The sequence below is a fragment of the Rhipicephalus sanguineus genome, chromosome 8, assembly GCF_013339695.2.
Source record: "Rhipicephalus sanguineus isolate Rsan-2018 chromosome 8, BIME_Rsan_1.4, whole genome shotgun sequence".
Lineage (NCBI taxonomy): Eukaryota > Metazoa > Arthropoda > Arachnida > Ixodida > Ixodidae > Rhipicephalus > Rhipicephalus sanguineus.
Genome location: NC_051183.1, coordinates 47336493 through 47356714, shown reverse-complemented (window position 1 = coordinate 47356714; position 20222 = coordinate 47336493). Strand labels below are relative to the sequence as shown.

The following is a 20222-nucleotide window of genomic DNA, read 5'->3' as shown; positions in this document are numbered from 1 at the left end:
GCAAGCTCATCATAGGTTTCGCTGTCGGCGTTCAATGGAAACACTTTGCAGGAGCCCTCCTGGACATTTCGATATCGTATACTGAATAAACGAGGGAAGTTTATTACAGAGTAGTTATGTTTCATAGAAAGCACACAAGTGCTGCTCATAATTGCATAGCGGATACCGGCTGCAGACTGGTTACAGGTGCGTTTAAAAGCGAAGTTCTTAAATGGTACACTCAAGGAATACACGTAGGCAAGATACAGGGTGGCAATGACTCCGACAGAACTGGCATGTCGTGTATTTAGTTCAAAATGTTCAATTTGATTGTTGTTTGCTCGGTAATCTTTTTTTCGGATATTCGTGCTAGAACCGATATTAGAACTTCGCTATCAGGACGCCCCCATAAATTTCTGTTGTTTTGCTGCACGCAGTATAAATATGAATTAGAAAACCTTCGAAAAGAGGATGCGCAAATGAGTACTCCTCTAAGGGCAGCATGGCGAGCTGCGAACTTCTCCCACACCCCTGCATAAGGTTGCTGTGTGTGTGAGCTAGGCTGCTTGCGTATTTGCCGTAAAACTTCATCTATATTCCTGTAAAAACTTCAGTCGCTGTCTACCATGTGCGAAACGGTCGATATCTCCTTTCTTCAGAAAAACCTTACGCACGCGTCAGGGGTACAAGACGGTGGCACTGCGCGACGTGGTGTAAAGAGAGTGAGGTGAGGCTCATTGTGTCCAGCCGGTTTTCGAAGCAGTTCAATGATGCGAAGCCTTTACGCCAACCGTTATAAATTTTCCTTTCTTGAAACAGGAACGAAATTGGAATGCGTTGAACCCGAACGAAAAGCAACCAGTCATTCTTTTCAATTCGACAGCCCGGTCTCAACTTAAACCAATCTTCACCTAATAGTTCAATGCGACAACGTGCGTCTATAATAATAATTGCCGGGGTTTTACATCCCACAACCACGACATGGCTTAGATGGGCGCTGTGGTGAAGGACTCCCGAAAGTTTGACCATCTGGTATTCTTTAACGTGCACCTAAATCAAAGTACACGGGTCTTAGCATTTCGCCTCCACCGAAATGAGACCGCCGCGGCCGTGATTGCTAAGCATCTGGTCCTCCGTGAAAATAAATTGAACAGTTTATATACAGCCTCGGCAACAGAAGGAAACACCGAGAACTGCGCTTTTAGCCAAGCACTGAAAATAAGAAAGACGTATATTCTTATTTTCAACACGCCTTTTTCTTTCAGATCCTGACCCGCCAACCAACATCACTGTCTTTCATTGGTCACCATCAGCAGCGCTAATTGAGTGGAATGCTCCAGTGAGGGTGCCCGGAATACTCTCTACATACACAGTTAACGTGTGCAAGGATTTTGATAGATGCGATGAAGATGGCTATCTGTACAGTTGCTACAAGAGCGAAGTAAACAGCACGTGGCTGTTTCTTACGCACTCTTTGAACATGACTCTTTGTATCTCGGTCACCGCAAGCGCAGTTTGCGGTGCTCACACCTACAGGAGTCTTGCAGCGTTTGCGGAAGTCAGATTAACTTCGTTTGGTAAGATTCAGTTTCATTCTGCCAATGGTGAAAGATAGAGAGCCTTGAAACGTGTATTTGCTGAGGTCTTCTACTAAGTAACGCCATTACGAAATGCACCTTCAATTTTACCGGGGTTCCCCAAAAGAGCATATTTATGTAGTGAAGCTTTGGGCTAGTTGGTGCTGCATAACGAAGTAGAAACAGCGCGATTCTTACACGGGGACAGAAAAAACGACGCGGTCAAGCGCTTGTCCGTGTCGTTTATTGTGTCCCCGTGTAAAAATCGCGCTGTTCCTATTTCAGTATTTTTTTGTTTTGTTTTAATGCAAAAATTGTCGTTTTGATCATCTATCTATCTCTAAATAATATTTTTAATTTCCCGTGTTGCGACTCATAGTAAACAATCGCTTTCGAAGCAATAAAACGCCGTAGCAGTATTTATTCAGCATCTTCATATGTTTAAAACGCATAAAGTAACAGATACATGTCTGACATTGTGTAACTTTCTAATGGCGCGCTCTCTTTGTGTGAAAATAAATATTGTTCTAAACAAATCTTAACTATAGTAGCCACGGCGGGGCTAGCGCACGGAATTTATGTCCAATAAAATCTCCATAGTGCCGTAGATGCTATAAGATAGAATTCGATTGGGTATACCGGTAATCAAAGATAGCCCCCGACGCAGCACTTCCCAGGAAACTATTTTTGGTCTTGGTTTTACGTACTTCACGGATGAATTTTTCTCCACTTAGATGTATGGCATCGAATTGCAAAAGAGATCTATATCGGTGTACTCTGAACACTTACCTCGAAAGGTAGTAGATATAGTACTACGACAAGCTGGGTGTGCTGCCCTGCGTTCATTTCTAGGGCTAATGGCACCATATGGAAAATGAGAGCTTTGTCAAACTGCAAAATGCACAGATTTCTTTCTAGTTTTGTACTTTCACAGCCGATATATGTACATGTATGTTTGCCTATTCACTCTAGTGTCCTTTATCTTGTGGAATATCCTAATAATAAACATTCTTAGGATGATTTTGCTTAAAAAGTTTAAAAACACAATGTCACCCATCCGCCTGCGTATGATCACGTTCCGTTGCAGTGGTTCCCGGTATCCGTAATCTTTCTCTGAAGAGTGTGGGGCCCGACTTCTTCGCCATCTCTTGGGCACAACCCTCGGTTCAGTTCGAGTATTACTGGCTCGAAGTCTACGATGTCGGCGATGGAAGCGCTACAACACAAGACATAGGCTCTTGTGCTAACGGTACTATCATTCACAGAGATCAAACGCAAGTCACCTGCGACAAGTTCAGACCGTGTGCGAACATTACTATCACGGTGCACATGAAATCCAAGACTGATTCCAATATGACATTCAGCGGGGCCACGCTGCGCGGGATATTCATGCCTGGACGAGGTAGTGTGGAAGTATTTGACTACGTTGCAGAACAAATGTCGGCACCCGTCTTGGGCGCAGGATCGCCAAAACATTTGTGTTATTTTCGCGTTTTTTTTTTGCTTAGGGAATCTGTTTTTCCTGAACCATGTCATTACTTCGGTACGCGTGCTTTGGTCAGACCCTTAATTTTATAACAGCATGACAAAGTTGTTGAGATTACTCAGTAGTGAAGTGCAATCATTTCCTTTTAGGCCTTACATTGCCTAATTGACACTGTTCAATGTATGCGACTGGTCTTCGCAATTTAAGATGCGCATGTTCATGCTAGTCCCCAAAATTAATAAAAGTCTGTGCTCGGACTTTTCAAACAAAATAATTAGTGATTGAATTATTATAGTTAAAATACCTAATATTTATATTAGTATTTACTAAATGCTTCCTGATCAATTATTTCAGCCCAATAGAATAGTACCCAATAGCCAAACTTCATACTTTATATAAAAATAAAACAAATAGCCTACCTGTAGGGGGAAAGAAGCTGCCTCAGCGTATTGTAGGAGCAGTCAAGCGCTCCTGTAATTTCTTCACTCGCACGTAACATTACTTTCTTGTGTTCGATGGGAGCATTCTCGCTCCCATCGAAAATGCGGCCGCCGCGGCCGGGATTCAATTCCGCGACCTTCAGGTAAGCATTTGAGCGCCATAACCACTAGATCACTGCGGCGGATCATAAGACTACTCGAACAAGTCTTCCAGACGATGAAAACATTTCCGATAAATAATACTAATAGATGAGGTTTACCGCCCCAAAGGAACACCGTGATTATGAGAGAGGCCGTAGTCGAGGACTCCGCAAATTTCGACCACCTGGGGGTTCTTTACATGCACCTAAACTTTAAGCACATGGGCATTTAGCATTCTGCTTGCATCAATGCGGCCGCCGCGGCCGCGATTCGCTCACGCGTCCTTCGGGCCGCGTTTCCAAAAAATGAGGCATGTCAATTGCAAGACCAAGAATTACGTTCGTGCAAACACCCAACCGCCTATGTCAGGGGTCGGCAACCTGCGACCCCGCCGGGCAGTGATATGCGGCCTCCGGAATGAAGTGAACCCCCACCCCTCCTTGTCACTTCTTATCTGAAGGCCGACATTGCCATTTTGACCTCAAGTGGGCATTTTGCTTGTAACCTATGTCTGTAAATTTCAACATTTAGACATGCGTGCTGAAAATAAACAGGATTTCTGTTTCGTTTTGGAAATTATTGTAAATTAGCCGAATTCCCCCCCCCCCCCTCGATTTGTCGTCCGGCCCCCGCAGTGTGGACTTCATGCAATGCGGCCCTCCGCTTAAAAAGGTTGCCGACCCCAGGCTTATGTTAATCCAAAAATAAAATAATAATTTACTGACGGATGGCTTCACGAACCGGCGTTTACCTTTTTTTTCTCTGCTTAGTTCTTCCCGAAGTCGCCAACTTGACAATGGCAGTCATGCACAATGATTCCATCACTGTGTCGTGGCAGCGACCAAAGGGATGCTTCGAAGATTACGTCGTTCAAGTCACCGAAGAGAAAGAAAGACAGAACAACGGTGGAAAAACGCTCAGCGTTGGCTCATGCGGAAATGCGACAATCGTTGATGCAAGCAAAACGAATATAACCTGCAGCAATATCGAGGCATGTAGCGTGAGCGTCATCGTGCGCACTCGCAGAACGGGATCACCAGATATTACGTCACACGGCGTCACACTGCAAGATGTCATCATGTACAAAAAGGGTAACACATTATCATTCCTAGTGCAATAGTGACAACCGCTTTGCGCTTGAAGCTAGCGCTAAGTATATGCAATTGACGACTAGTCAAAGCAAAAAAAAACATTGGCAGATCCCACGCCTTGTGAGAATCGGTTTCATGCGAAGCAGTCAGCCAGTAGTTCTATGCTGCATTTTTTTGGCTTTAAGCCAAGCGTTACCATGTAGATTGACGTGTTTCTGTAAATGGAGGAATTGTGTGCACATACTGGGCTTACCAGGCACGCCGACTCACTGGCGTTTAAATGGTAACTTATGGTCTGACGTAGAATCAATAGTCACGTTAGAACGCAGACGTCTGTGTTATCGAAACAAAGTGCAAGCTACAGTGAGAATATGGGGATGTCAGACGTAACTTTAGTTCGCGTGTTCCTCCAGGGTCGATCCATGCTTGAATATAGCTTGCTGACTCATAAAAATATAATTGTAATGTTTATTAGACTGCTATAAAAGCGGAGCCATCACTGGAACCACAATTGACGTTAACCCGACATGACACCCGTATCATAGAAGTACATATGCAGTGTTTATTGCTTTGTTGTAAAATTAGATGACCAACACTACAAGGAGAATTCACGTTGCACCAACATTACGCCTGCATAGGGCATTTTTCCAAAGCAGTTTCTAGACCAGGCGTGGCTGTGGGGTAAAATACCCGACTTCCACGCAGAATGCATGGTTTCGATTCTTGCTGGGATCCTAATGTCTATTCTTTGCATTCGTCGAGTCTACGCTACTGGTCTCGATTTCTCTTAATGCTCTCGCATTTAAATTACCAATGTCTGGTCGCGCCGTTCCTGGGTAGATATAAACTTTCAATCACCTGTGGCGCATACTCGTATACCACGACACGAGGTATACAGGTATGTGCCACACGTGTCTGGAGGAAAGGGTTTGACGACCAACGCGACAGGATTTTCACGTTATTCCTGTCATGACCAGACAGTCATATTCGTGAAATCATCTTACCCGCCCATGCCAGTCTTAGTCTACACCATGTAAAAGAGGCGATCCCGAAAGCACCCACACGTTGGCGCCTAGATAGATAGACAGGTAGATACGTAGATAGAAACGCTCAAAGTGCCTCCGCTTCGCTAAGAAATGCGTCGCTTTTAAAATGCGACGGAATTGTATTTCTGTCAAATAACACTCTGAATGAAAATAGGATCACGGCGGCTCGACAACAATCCATCGTCGCTCTGACAACAGTGAGCCTTCATCCAACGGGACCACTGGGTAAGATTCGGGGCTCTAGGGACACAATATATATTTGTTGATGTATATCACGGAAACGGGCTTTCATTTATATGTGTGGTAAAACATTGACTTAGGGAGTGTATGTCGACATTGACGTCTATTTGTGGTCGGTGTGCGGGGCCGATTCTCGATTTGTGATCGGTGTGCGGGGCCGATTCCGGATTTGAAGTGCGCGGGAGTCGCCGTGATGGTGATAGTGGAAGAACGAAGAAGCGCGACTATGCTCGTGTTCGTGCGCGGGCTCGAGGGAATCTCTCGAGCGACAGAGACGGATCGGGATCGGACATCGGGCCACGCCCCGACATCACGGTCCTGCCCTGCTGGTCCGGGCCTCGTCCCGGCTGCTACACTCGCGGGGTCCTTCCAGGCTGGGCCTCTTCCCACCAGTCCCCGGGAACCTGTCTCCAGTGGAGTCCCTGGGGCTGACTGCTGCTGTTCCTGTCTCGGTTCCCGTCGTCACTCCAGGCGTGATTCCAGGCGTCGACTGCCGTGCTAGGATGCTTCCTGGCATTTACCTGCTAGGCCGGGCTACGCCCCGGTACTGATTCAGGGGAGCACGACGCGTCCCGCCTCTTCACCCTGACTGAGAGCGGCCGGGTCGACCACACCGATCGACGCACCAAAGCGGACCACATCGCGGTGTGAGTGGACAAACTTTAAAGCTAACTCCGCATAAGGCCGCGAACGCGTATATGTGTTTATGTAGTGTAGTTCCGTGTGTGTCGATTTGTACATAAAGTGGTGTCTTTTTGTCCTTGGGTGATCTCTGTGCACGTCTGGCTATAGCCTGCGCCCACATTTGCCCACAATTTTGGAGAGCCTGCCAGGATACGGCATTACCATCTTGCCGAAAGCCAGACGTCACGGACGCACCCATGGATTTAGAGAAGCTGCACGCAATCGGCAAAGACATGGGGCTAGATGGAGCCGCTCTCCAAGAGTGGGTTGACGCGCAACGCGTAATAGAAGGGGAGCTTCGCGCGCAAGCTCGTGTAGATCAGCGCGAGAAGCTAGAGCTCGAAGAAAAACGGCTACAAGCTGAGGAACGCGTCCTACAGTTGAAGCTCAAGCTGCAGGAAGCTAGTGCCAACGAGCGAGAGAGTACGCAACCGGTGAGCGACAACGCATCTGCACCGACTATGTTGGATAGCTGCAGTCCACACAAGTTACTGCCGCCGTTTAATGAAGCGCGAGATGACCTCGACGCATACTTACAAAGATTTGAGCGTGTCGCCGAGTTACAAGATTGGCCTCGGAACAAATGGGCCCTTTCGCTCAGTCTGTGTTTAACAGGCGAAGCATTATCAGTCATTAGCCGGCTTGATTCTACCTCTGCATCAGATTATGACCAGCTCAAGGCAACCTTGCTGCTACGATTCAGGTTTACCGCCGAGGGCTATCGCGAAAAGTTCCGGAAAGCGAAACCGGAAGAGAAAGAGACAGGTCTTCAATATGCGTCTCGCATAGCAGGACATTTTGACCGATGGATGGAGTTAGCAGGCGTTGAGAAGACGTACGATGCTCTCCGCGACATTATTATTTCAGAGCAGTTTATGAAAGGATGCTCACCATCACTGCGGGTAATTTTAAAGGAAAGGAATTGTAAGAAGCTAAACACGTTGGCACAGAACTCTGATTGTTTCTTGGAAGCTCAGGATCTTTCGAATTTGGGCAGAGATAAATCCTACAAGGACATTTCCGCAGAGAGTACTCGAAGGACAGAGCCCACAAAGCGATTACTGAAAGGCAATACTCAGTGCTTCTTGTGTAACAAGACAGGACACCGTGCATCCGAGTGTTGGTCTCGAACGAAGAATAACCCATCAGCGACTGGCTGGTCCAGTGGTAAGACGGGTTCATCGGGTTAAACAGGCAGGACGCGGGAAAAGCGACAAGCGTCGTGTATGCTGTCGACCCCTGAAACTACCGAGGCGACGGGACCAGAAAAGGGATACGTCGTACTCCAAGACGGGGAAACTATTCCAATCGTCAATACGACGTCGACATGCACACCGACCGTGTCCGACATAGGCACTTTGCCGGTAGTCAAAGGGTTCCTCGAGGGCAAGTCTGTAACGGTTCTTCGGGACACCGGTTGCAACACTGTGGTTGTCAGAGAAGCGCTTGTACCGAAAGGAAGCTTTACAGGCACAAAAAGCCCAGTGTTTCTTTTGGACCGGACCGTGCACTACTTGCCGGAGGCAATCGTGTCAATCGACACGCCGTTCTTCACTGGCACCGTGCGTGCTAAGTGCATGCAGAACCCCCTTTACGATGTGGTCCTGGGGAATATTAAAGGAGTACTGCCTGCAGAGCAAGGACCAGAACACAAGCCTCAACAGCAGAATGAAGCAAGCCATGCAGACAAGAGGGCGACAGGTACGGACGACCTAGCCAATGCTTCCAGACGCACTGTTGAGGCCGGTCATCGTTCTTCTGAAACGGGCGCCAAGAACACGCAAGTGCCCAAAGATTCAAGTTTGCCGCTTTTCCAAACCGAAGACCAAGGGGGACTTCCGAGTGAACGTGCTGCCGTTGCACAGGGAACTCCCAGACGCGCAACCTCCAGCCTGCCGGTATTAAAAACTGCCGCGGGAACTATAGATAAAGCGACGCTGGAGGAGTTTCAACGCAATGACTCATCCCTAAGACGGTGTTGTGAAAGTGTGGGGAAGAAAATGATCATACACAGTCGTGAGACATGTTACTTCCTGTCTGATGGGATTTTGTACCGAATACACAAACTACTGTCGGAAAAAGAGCTGGAGCAGCTTGTTGTGCCTGTACAATTAAGAGAAACGGTACTTAAGCTCGCGCACGAGGGTATTCTCGCAGGCCATCAAGGGATTTCTCGGACAACAGACCGCATTCTCGCCGAATTCTACTGGCCTGGTGTACAGTCCGAAACGAAGCGGTACGTGAAATCCTGCGATATCTGCCAACGTACTGTTCCTCGGCATCTAGTCGGCCGTGCTCCACTTGGCACAATGCCCGTTATCGAGACGCCCTTTTCCCGCGTTGGAATAGACATCGTCGGCCCTTTGTCTCCGACATCCTATAAGGGCAATTGATACATTCTTACGATGGTGGATTTCGCTACCAGGTACCCAGACGCTGTACCTCTGCCCTCTATTGAGAGCAAAATGGTGGCAGAAGGCTTCATGGAGATGTTTTCTCGAGTAGGCTTGCCCCGCGAAATTGTCAGTGACCGTGGGACGAACTTTATGTCTTCGGTCATGAAAGAATTTAGCCGACTTCTATCGGTTAAACAATTACCGACAACACCGTACCACCCGATGGCGAATGGGTTAGTTGAGCGTTTCAACGGTACTTTGAAGCGTATGCAAGGCCGCATGTGCCAGGAATGCCCCAAAAATTGGGATCGATACCTGGGCCCTCTTCTGTTTGCGTACAGAGAGATGCCGCAAAGGAGTACCGGATACTCGCCTTTCGAACTATTGTACGGCCGGTATGTTCGGGGTCCAATGACCATCCTCAAAGACCTGTGGACTAATCCAAAGTTAGACTAGGTAACAAAGTCAGCCTACGAGTATATCGTTGAATTGAGACAACGGCTTGAAAGAACCTGCGACATCGCAGCTCAAGAACTCTCCAAAGCGCACACAAGCCAGAAGAGATACGACAGAAAAGCAAAGAAGCGAGAATAGGCCGTCGGCGACAAAGTGCTTGTGCTTTTGCCTGCCGACTCTAACAAGTTAATCCTTACGTGGAAAGGCCCTATCAAAGTGGTGCAGAAGAAGAGTCCGTTAGACTATGCCATTGATCTCGGCCATCGCACCACTGTCTTCCACATAAATATGCTCAAAAAGTATGAGGAGAGAACAACCAACGATCCTTCCCCGTCGACAGTTGCTGCTGTGTCGTCACTGGACGAAACCGAACTGGAAGACTCGGATAGTTCACTCCATACCCCGCTCATTCAAACGCAGACGTGGCAAGATGTGACGATATGTCCTCAACTCACTACCGAACAACGGAACCAAGTCACCGTGCTTCTTGCAACTTACCACGACATCTTTTCCGACTTACCGGGAAAGACTAACGTGTTGGAGTGCCAGCTTAAATTGACCACCGGCATACCCATCCATGTGCGACAGTACCCGATGCCATTCGCGGTTAAGGAGGCCGTTGAGACAGAGGTGATGGAAATGTTGCGTTTGGGCATAATAGAGAAGTCTACATCCGCTTACCAAGCACCAATTGTGGTTGTTAAGAAGAAGGATGGCACGATGCGACTTTGTATTAACTTTCGCCAATTGAATAATGTTGTCGTTGCGGATGCAGAACCAATCCCTTGCCCTGACATGATGTTTGCGCAACTTACTGGGCGCCAATACTTTTCGAAGTTTGACTTCACAAAAGGATACTGGCAGGTGCCCATGGCCAGTACGTCCAAAGCGTTTACAGCATTTTCCTGCGACTCGGGCCTCTATCAATTCCGGTTTATGCCTCTTGGCATAAAAACCGCACCTGCCGTATTCAACCGGTTGATGAGAGAGGTGGTCGGTGGCATTCCCAATGTTTATTACTACTTTGATGATGTTCTTGTTGCGACTACAACGTGGGACGAACATATAGCCACGCTACGGCATGTATTTCAACGTGTGCGCGAGGCACATTTAACTATAAAGCCAAAGAAAAGTGAAATAGGTTCCCCGACGACTAGCTTTCTTGGTCACGTTGTGGGACAAGGACTATTGCAACCCCAGAAGGACACATCAGACAAAATCGTGTCAGCGAAACGACCCGAAAACAAGAAAGAGCTTCGAGCCTTTCTCGGACTCACCGGCTACTACCGGGAGTTTGTGCCCAACTATGCCGAGATTTCACGTCCACTTAGCTAGTTGGCGAAGAAAGGAAGTCCGAATAAGCTGGACTGGCGTGACAAGCATCAGGATGCATTCCAGAAACCCAAAGAAATGATGTCAAGCCAACCCATATTGAAAGCGCCTAATCTCGAAAGGCATTTCGTGTTGCGCACTGACGCCTCATCGCGGAATTTGGGAGCTGTCCTCCTGCAAGAATACAATGGTCGCTTGCACCCGGTGTCTTACGCCAGTAGAAAACTACTACCTCGTGAAGCGGCCTACTCCACAATTGAGAGGGAATGCCTCGCCGTCGTCTGGGGTGTGCAGAAATTCCATGTTTACCTGTACGGTATATATATATATAGAATATATTCGCGGTTCGGATAATGTCGGTGCTGACTATCTTAGTCGCACATCTCTTACTCCGGAATAGACTGTTTCTTATTACTCGCGTAGGGACACCCAGCGTACTTAACGCGAGTATTACTACGTACTCTATGACGATGTCTACCCTTCTTTCTCCACCGCCTCGCTGCTCTTGAACTGGGGGGAAGATGTGGTAAAACATTGAATTAGAGAGTGTATGTCGACAATGACGTCTATTTGTGGTCGGTGTGCGGGGCCGATTCTCGATTTGTGATCGCTGTGCGGGGCCGATTCCGGATTTGAAGTGCGCGGGAGTCGCCGTGATGGTGATAGTGGAAGAACGAAGAAGCGCGACTATGCTCGTGTTCGTGCGCGGGCTCGAGGGAATCTCTCGAGCGACGGGGACAGCTCGGCGAGCGACAGAGACGGATCGGGATCGGACATCGGGCCGCGCCCCGACATCACGGTCTTGCCCTGCTGGTCCGGGCCTCGTCCCGGCTGCTACACTCGCGGGGTCCTTCCAGGCTGGGCCTCTTCCCACCTGTCCCCGGGAACCTGTCTCCAGCGGAGTCCCTGGGGCTGACTGCTGCTGTTCCTGTCTCTGTTCCCGTCGTCACTCCAGGCGTGATTCCAGGCGTCGACTGCCGTGCTAGGATGCTTCCTGGCATTTACCTGCTAGGCCGGGCTACGCCCCGGTACTGATTCAGGGGAGCACGACGCGCCCCGCCTCTTCACCCTGACTGAGAGCGGCCGGGTCGACCACACCGATCGACGCACCAAAGCGGACCACATCGCGGTGTGAGTGGACAAACTTTAAAGCTAACTCCGCATAAGGCCGCGAACGCGCATATGTGTTTATGTAGTGTAGTTCCGTGTGTGTCGATTTGTACATAAAGTGGTGTCTTTTTGTCCTTGGGTGATCTCTGTGCACGTCTGGCTATAGCCTGCGCCCACATTTGCCCACAATATGTTTAATTGTGTATGCCGTTGGGAAACGTTCGAAATAATTTTAGATGCGAAGCAGCTTTTGCTCACTGCTGTGTCCGTCCTTCGCTCACACGTCCGCTCCCCACTGCGCATGCGCAACTCTCCCTCCTCTCCTCGTGTAGCGAGAGGAGGTGAGGTGGATGAGGTGGCGTGAGCGCTGCCTCCGCTTTGTTTTTCCTCCCCCATTCCTCTCTCTGCGCCACAGCTGTGCGCTCGTATATAATACGGCGCGTGCTCGCTTCCGTTGCACTCTCCTTCGCAACGGCGCTGTGGACGCTCGCGAAGCTGAAAGTAAACGGCAACGCCGGCAAGCCAATCTCGAAGCTGCGAGGCAATGCGAAGCCGATGCGCAACGAAGCATCGAGCTGCGGGGGTAACCTAAGCGGTACAGAACATATACACAAATCCACACACACATAAAACTTACACGGAAACATAAGAATGGAACAACAATGAAAACACAAGTGAACACCCAGCGCTGCTTCGCATCCCCACATAGTTCCCCTTAGTGGGAAATGGTGTAATTTTTTTAATGCGTGAAGCGCCTCAGCGTGGCGGCACGAAGGAAATTTGATTCCTTACTACGGACCCAAGATCCTAGAGTTGCCTTCGAAACATTGTAATTAATACAAAGTGTGGCGGTTTTACTACATTAGAAAACTCCATATGATTATGACGGACGCCATAGGAGAGGGCCTGGGAAATTTTTTCTAACGTGGGGTTCTTTAACGTGCACCTAAATCTAAGTACATCTACGCAATCTAAGTACTTCGGTCGAAGAGCGTGGTTAATATTTTAATTTATATTTGTTAAATCCGCTCGCGGTACACAACGTCACTCATGCGTAAGGTTATGTTACACTGGAGGATGGACCATCTACCCATCCGGAGTCAGTTGTATTATCTAAAAAATGCCATCCTCTCTGAAAATTTAGCAAATATGTTATATACACCCCACAATGTACGCGCGCAGTTATCTGTGGTGAGGAGAACGGGCAACTCTTGCCCACATTACGTGGGAATGCCAATCGCGGCCTCCAAACGTCAATTCTCCCCTTTTGGGGACAAAATCTCGCTCAAGGCAGTGGGAGAGCTCGCTTGCTAGCATGAATCGGGAGAGCCAGCTAGCTATGCTCGATCAAGCCCAGCAAGCCGCAAAAGCCAGTGGTGCCCTGGACTGAGGACCCCACACACTTGCCCAGAAACAATCTATAGGCAATACATGTTTTTACTACTACAACTCCTCCTAACCATAAAACGTCGCATACTTATGCATGGCATATAATTTAAATATGCTGAATCGCGCTATGGTATTACATAGGTCGGTAAAAATTGGATCTCACTCAGACTCACTCAAGAAATATATTTTGCTTCGAGGGCTCAGTCGGACTCATACTCACCAAAATTTTCCTCAACCGGAATCACTCTGACTGAGACTCACTAAACTTTTTCTCAACCGGACTCACTCGGACTCAAACTCACCAACATATTACTCAGCCGGACTCACTCCGACTCAGACTCACGGCTTGACCTGATTCTGAGTGAGCCTGAGTGAGTCGACTCATGTGTCCGTTAGCGTCAAATTAGCTTTTTCGAGCATGGTATCAATGCTCTTTAATGCCAACATCTCACATAATCGGTGCTCTACGATACGCATTTTGATCTTTTACCTTCAAACACATGTTATTAGTGGTTTCGATACAGGAAGGATATTTTCATGAAATGCGCGACTCACACGAGATAACTTTATCAAGAACTTCTCATGAAAGAAATTGCGAGGATGGCCATGGCACCCCCCCTCCTGTCACACCTCTGATAAAAAAATATTGAAGTGGCGCATGAATGCTAGTGTTTTTAGATATGTGTGAATAGACTTGAGTATAAGCGTAAGCCGATGGAAGGCTGATAGTAATGCTGAAGATGAGCAGATAGGACCATAGGTCGGCAAAAATGGTGGAGCTCACTCATTCTCACTCAAGAAATATATTTTGTGCTTAGGGCTCACTCGGACTCACATCACGCATATTTTCCTCAACCAGACACACTCGGACTCACATTCACTAAAATTTCCTCAACCGGACTCCTTCGGACTCAAACTCGCCGAGATACTATTCACCCGGACTCACTCAGGCTCAGACTCTGGGCTCGATTTGAGTCTGAGTGAATCGACTCATGTGTGAATTTGCCGACCTATAAGGCACTCTGAACAATATGGCGGCAAAGATGAACAAGCGAAATTACAGAGGGTAGATCTCATGCTTCTTTATCATCAAACTAAAACGAACAATATATATTAGCGAATTTAGTTTACAACGCATTGTGAATTTGAGTTTGCCATTCTTCTTTATTCAGGTGAGAACGGGGGGGGGGGGGTTACTGAATTTCCAAGAAAAAGGAACGCGTTCGTTGAAAAAATCTCCAAAGAACTGTTCCTATCAAAGCGTGTTAATTTGCACATATTGCTGTAATGGTTTACTCTTGAGACAAACATTCATTTAAGGTACTGTTTTTACTGCTGTGATTTGGCCTTGTTAGTGTGACATAGTGGGAAAACATAACGTTTGAACTGGTAACGACAACACAGAATCGCGCTCTTGTTGTGTTCTCTGTTGTCGTTGAGCATTCGAGCGCTTTGCAATGTCACTACGGTTATCAGTTCATGTAGAGGACGCTTCACGTCTAAGCGAGTGATATTTTGCCTGGTGAATATTGTGCCTGCTTCGCGCTTGGCGCGAGAGCACAGGTTATACAGTGCTGCTGTAATTGAAACGTTTGATGAAGAATCGAAAGCTTCCCCACAAATTTTATATTTTTAATCAACCAACCCTTTACCATATTGGGAAAGATTCGATTTGTCTTATTATATACAGAAGTTTATATAGTGCGTACAAAATTTACATTTTGTTAAAGTGTGCCTACTTCAGTGGAATGAATGCGAGTATTATATGCCGATTGAACGCACATTTCACCCATTCTTATTTCAGATTTGCCGACAGTGCAATATGCTGTTCGAACAGCTACAGACTCCTTGTATTTGCAATGGGCGCGTCCATCAGGCTGCTTCGACAAATATAAAGTGGACTTCTCATACAGTACCTCAAACAGTGCTGGCCCTGGACGAGGCGCACCTTTCTGTGCCGGAACAACAATCCTGAACCCGGACCAGACAAGTTTTTTGTGTGCCAATACGCCGCCATGCGGCTACGCGAACGTCACATTGGTCACACAGCGCGATGGACCAAATGGAAGCACTTCACGAGGAAATGTAACTACAGTAGAATTAGGAAAATTCGGTAATTATTCACATCATTATCGTTCATAAATATGTACGTTAATATACAATGCGCCAAAATCATGCATCCAACGATATCTCATGTTTATATATGTTTTAAACGTAAACATTTGGACAGATATCTGTCTCGCTTGGCTGAAGATATCAAGAAGCTTAAATGGCTCCAGCCACAGTTTGAAAGGAGTCCGATGTTTGGTGTTCTGAGTGTCCAGCAAGCTATATAGGCTACAGGAAGTGTCTCCGCAAAGCATCCGCCAACACAAGAACGACACCGTACACATGGAAGTGCAACGTAGCGCTCTTGCAGAACAAGAACATTGCAAGAAGCGCGACCACAATATTGATTTCGGCGGCGCTGCTGCAATGGAAACGGAAAGAAATCCGGGAACAAATCTCCTACTCGCGTCTTGGCTCCCTCGTAATACGCCTGGAAGCATGAACCGCTCGCTGGGAACAATGACTCCGGTATAGTTTCACGGCCTCCGAGACGTGATGGGAAGGACAAACCGGATCTTTGGTGTGAGAACAAGATGCGGTAACGCTTCCATTATCAATGCAGTCACTACCTGAGGAAGGGACTAAATTGGTTACGAAGCGTGGGACTCTTTTTAAAATGTGGTTGGAATCATTTCGGCTTCCTAATTATATATGTTTAAAATGAGCTAATCTAAATGTTTCATCTCTGCAAATAAGAGATTGATATTCTTGAACCGGGGGTATCCCTGTAGCCAACGTTTCGTTAAGTGGCCTTGTCCTTTTCAAGGCAGCAGCTCACTACAATTCAATCTTGTTTGCTTTAAGTTCAAGAGAAGTGACCTCTTCAAGCCGGCATCTTCTCCTGAAGATTTTCCATATTTGTGCAATTGAGCCTATAGAGATTTCTGATGTGACAGAGTTATTCTCATCTTCACTTGTTTCGAATCAAACAACCAGAATTCATTTAGACTACTCATCCGTTAACATCTTGTCACTGTTTTATTTTGTAAGGAAAACAAATCTAGCAATATTTTAAACGTATCTGAAGACGTATGAGCAGTGTTATGATGCTGTATTCAAAGTAAAGAGTTTTATATATCGTTGTTCTGTTGCACAATACCTACATGCAGGATAGCCCATTTTATTACCGAAAGGCGGTGTCGTCGGAATCAGTGGGATTAAATGCCCTTTCGGTGCAAGGATATATTATTTTGTTTCCTTTCTTAAGGGACACAACACCGTGTCACATTTTGGTTTTTTGTAGCATGGAGAGGGTGCCTCAGAAAGTTATCAATTATCTACGTTAACTGTTTAACCTGGAGATCAAGCAAAGTATTAGAACATGACAAAAACGTCGTAAAAATTGACTCATGATGTTGGCAGTGATTCGAAAGATGACACTTGCAACTTGAAGTCCAGTTTTTATTGGGATTCTAGTTCGTACTTGCTGGGCTTTGCTCTCGGTGGCTGCTTTCTGTAACCGATTGAAGCTACGAACAAACGGCAGTCATTTGTGGCTGCTTTGTCCAGATACATTATAGAGCAGTGCATCAATTGTTTTCTCTTTACAATAGTCGAACAGTATCAAAATTTCCATGAACATGGCAGCCCTTCTCATCTGTGATGAAATTTGTTTCACTTCTCTATTTTCTTTTCTGCTGGTTGAATTAGTGAAACTTTGCTTCAGAAAGGCACATTGTTCACTCATTTTTTTTTTGCTGCCGGGTAAGCATTTATCAGCACCTGAAGCATACCACACTTACCGCTTTCTTCATCAGAGGTCTCAGACTCACCTCAGAAAGCGGGCCGCAGTCCCCAAATTTAGTCTCACAAGGTCCGCGACAGTGATTTTCGTGGGAGCGGGGGGAGTGGAGGGAGTTTGAACAAACTATCACGCCTTTCCTTGGCATATGGGGTAATTCCTGAAGAGGACTTGTAGCGAGGTTGAAAAAAAACATATCGATACTGATTTTCGCAATGACTAAAATGTGGACGCCTTGTTTTCTTGGGCAGCAACCTTGGAGTTTGACCTCCACCTGCAATATCTGACGCAAACGTCGGCCATCGTTAACGCAGAAAGCCGCAGCAGACATCAGTGCAAACAAGGATTGTGCACGGCATATGTATCCGGTGGTCACCTTTACAGAAATTCAGTACCATGTCGAAACGGCTATGGCTACTCCATGGTGTCAATTGACAATCTGCGCAGCGGTGTCTTCTACACCTGTTCAGTCACCATCAAGAACCCGTCAGGTCAAGTGGAGAACACCGGAACCATTGGATTTCGGACTCCATAACGTAAGTTAGAGACCCCAGTGATATGCCTCGAGATTCTGGCGTTGGATATACATAAAACCCATGGCAAAATTTTGACGCTGTTTCCTTCAGAAGTGCAGAATTTACAGGCTGTTGGATGAGCGGATCGCTCGGTGGGAAGTTGTGCCTTTTTTGATCGCAGGTTACTTACAATATATAAAAAAGATTACCTGCTATCTTTTCTGATGAACGCGTAATTGCAATATATATCTATTTTAGATGCGAAGTATCTTAAGGCGGAGCTAAATCCTGTGGTGGTGGTGTGCGGCGTGACCGCCCTTACTGCGCATGCGCATACCCTCTCCACACACTCCCTCTCCACACCCTCTCTCCCCTTACCCTCTCCATATACCCTCTCCCCTCCCCCTCTCTCATACCTCTATCCACTTCCCCTCTCCCCTGCCCCTTTCCACTCTTCCTCTGAAACGCGGGCTAGACATGCCGAAATTCTCTCCTGCGCAACGCTGCGATGAGCTCGAGCGCATGCGCGTCCCCTCCCCTTCTCTCTCCTCTCCTACGCTGCCCCCCTCTCGCCCGCCTGTCGACCGCGTTCCCCGCTCGCCCTGTGAGAATTAACGGCCAGGCTAGATGGAAGATACGACGCGCGTAGCGTCCCTCTTCGCGTTCCACGACGCGAAGTCGGTAGCATGCCCAATGAACGCCAACGGAACGCGATCGTGCAAGTGCTCCGGCTTCGCATCGCCTCATGGTCCTCTTTAGCGGGAGATGGTGTAATTTTCAAACATACCCGCTAACTTTATTTTCAGAGAGTTACAGGGGGATCGACTATCTGAAGAGGGTGTAATTGTCTCCAAGAGAGATATAATCTGTATCTTTAAATACGCCTATGTCTGTGGCAAGCCAAGGCTCATCAAAAAGAAGAGCAGCTAATGTTTTGTTTTCTTAGAGTGTAGCAGTAATACAGTGGTGAAATTTTTGATAAAAAGTGTTTGTATGCATATTCTTTGTTTCTCAACATGTTGAGTATATTGTTGAGCACCATTTGTGCAACCTGACGCTTGATGACATCTAGTGCTTTCTTGCTCCTTAAAAGTGCCGACAAAACGTCGGCATAGGCATGTGTGATCCTAAACATCTAAAAGTTCTAATTGTGACTGAAAAAAAAGACTTCGCCAAAACCGAATCGCTAAAATGAACGTTGTTTTAATTGAAATGTTGTCAGCAAGTGTTGGAAAAGGAGGCCGCAGATAACGTTTCTATTTTTTGCTACGCTTGTAAAAATCACCTTTGGTTATTTTTGTTTTCTACAGGTCTCACATAGAACGAGCAGACGGGGAAAGCTTGTGCGATAAGAGAAGCGTACCACGTAAACGGAACGAGTCTCCATGTACCTTCCTTGCTGCGATATTTTCACCACTGTGTGCATGTAGGGGCAAATATATATATATATATATATATATATATATATATATATATATATATATATATACTGCAATGCTGTAGTAAAGTTCTTGTACAATATGCAATGAAGTATTCATTTGCACAAAAATGCGTTTGTTCGGTTCATAGGTTGTGTAGGCACTTGAGCAGGGCTCTTCTACTGGGAACAGAGACCATGCTCTGCAGCCTAGGCGGCGTTCTCTATACGGACCACTATTTAAAATGTTTACGCAATATACATGCAACAGAACAAAACTTCTTGAAACATGGTGTTGGAGTACTATAAAACAATATATATACATATAGATTTTTTTTCCTTACAGGGATCCTTTATTGCTTTTTTAGCGCAAAGAACGAAACCACAAGAAAGAAGACGGAACACAGAGTTGTGTTCCGTCTTCTTTCTTGTGGTGTCGTTTTTCGCGCTAAAAAAACAATATGGATTCTCACGAACCTGCCCGCCAACGCATTATGTTGAAGGGTCCTTTATTTTCTCAGGTTAAGAAAATTTCTTGGCACTCTCAAATATGAATGTATACTGTGAATAGAAATGCCTATTTAAAGACTGAAAAGCGATCAATACCGAATTTATGGGCGCGAGGATCCGCGAGAACTAAACAAGTGTATTTATCGAAAGAATGAATGAATGCGCAGAAGCAATAACACTCCGAGAACATGTAAGAAATTGAAATCGAAATTTTATTCAGCGTCAATGAAATATTACGCGGGGACAGGTAAAGGTGTGACAAGAGCTAAAGGGGGCCCTGACCCCGCCCCCCTCCCCCCCCAAAAAAAAAACAAACGGCAGCAGAGAACGATGCGGCTAAGTGAACACAACCTACTATGGGGAAGATTATCAGTTTCGGCACGTCGGCAAAGAAGGGAAGCATACAATGCAGGCACAAAGAAAGAGAAACAAATGGGTGGTCGCCATATTCCATCGTTAGAGAAATACTAAACGCAGTTTTTTTTTGGCGGTATACAAGATATGTTAATGGTTTCTTCCTTTGTAGTGTGGTTCAGAAGTGCAGGCTGTTCATAATTTAACAC

General features: G+C 46.6%; 1 protein-coding gene across 1 annotated transcript in view; it reads left to right on the top strand.

Annotated features, from left to right (window-relative positions):
• The window catches only part of LOC119401824 (uncharacterized), a 39689-nt gene extending 20530 nt beyond the window's left edge, over window positions 1-19159 (top strand). The window contains exons 4-9 of the mRNA XM_037668812.2: window positions 1245-1556; window positions 2644-2958; window positions 4394-4714; window positions 15172-15480; window positions 17469-17753; window positions 19043-19159. Coding sequence (XP_037524740.1) covers window positions 1245-1556; window positions 2644-2958; window positions 4394-4714; window positions 15172-15480; window positions 17469-17752 — 1541 coding nt within the window. The 3' untranslated portion in view covers window position 17753; window positions 19043-19159. The remainder of the gene's footprint in view (window positions 1-1244; window positions 1557-2643; window positions 2959-4393; window positions 4715-15171; window positions 15481-17468; window positions 17754-19042) is intronic.
• Window positions 19160-20222: the final 1063 nt, after the last annotated feature.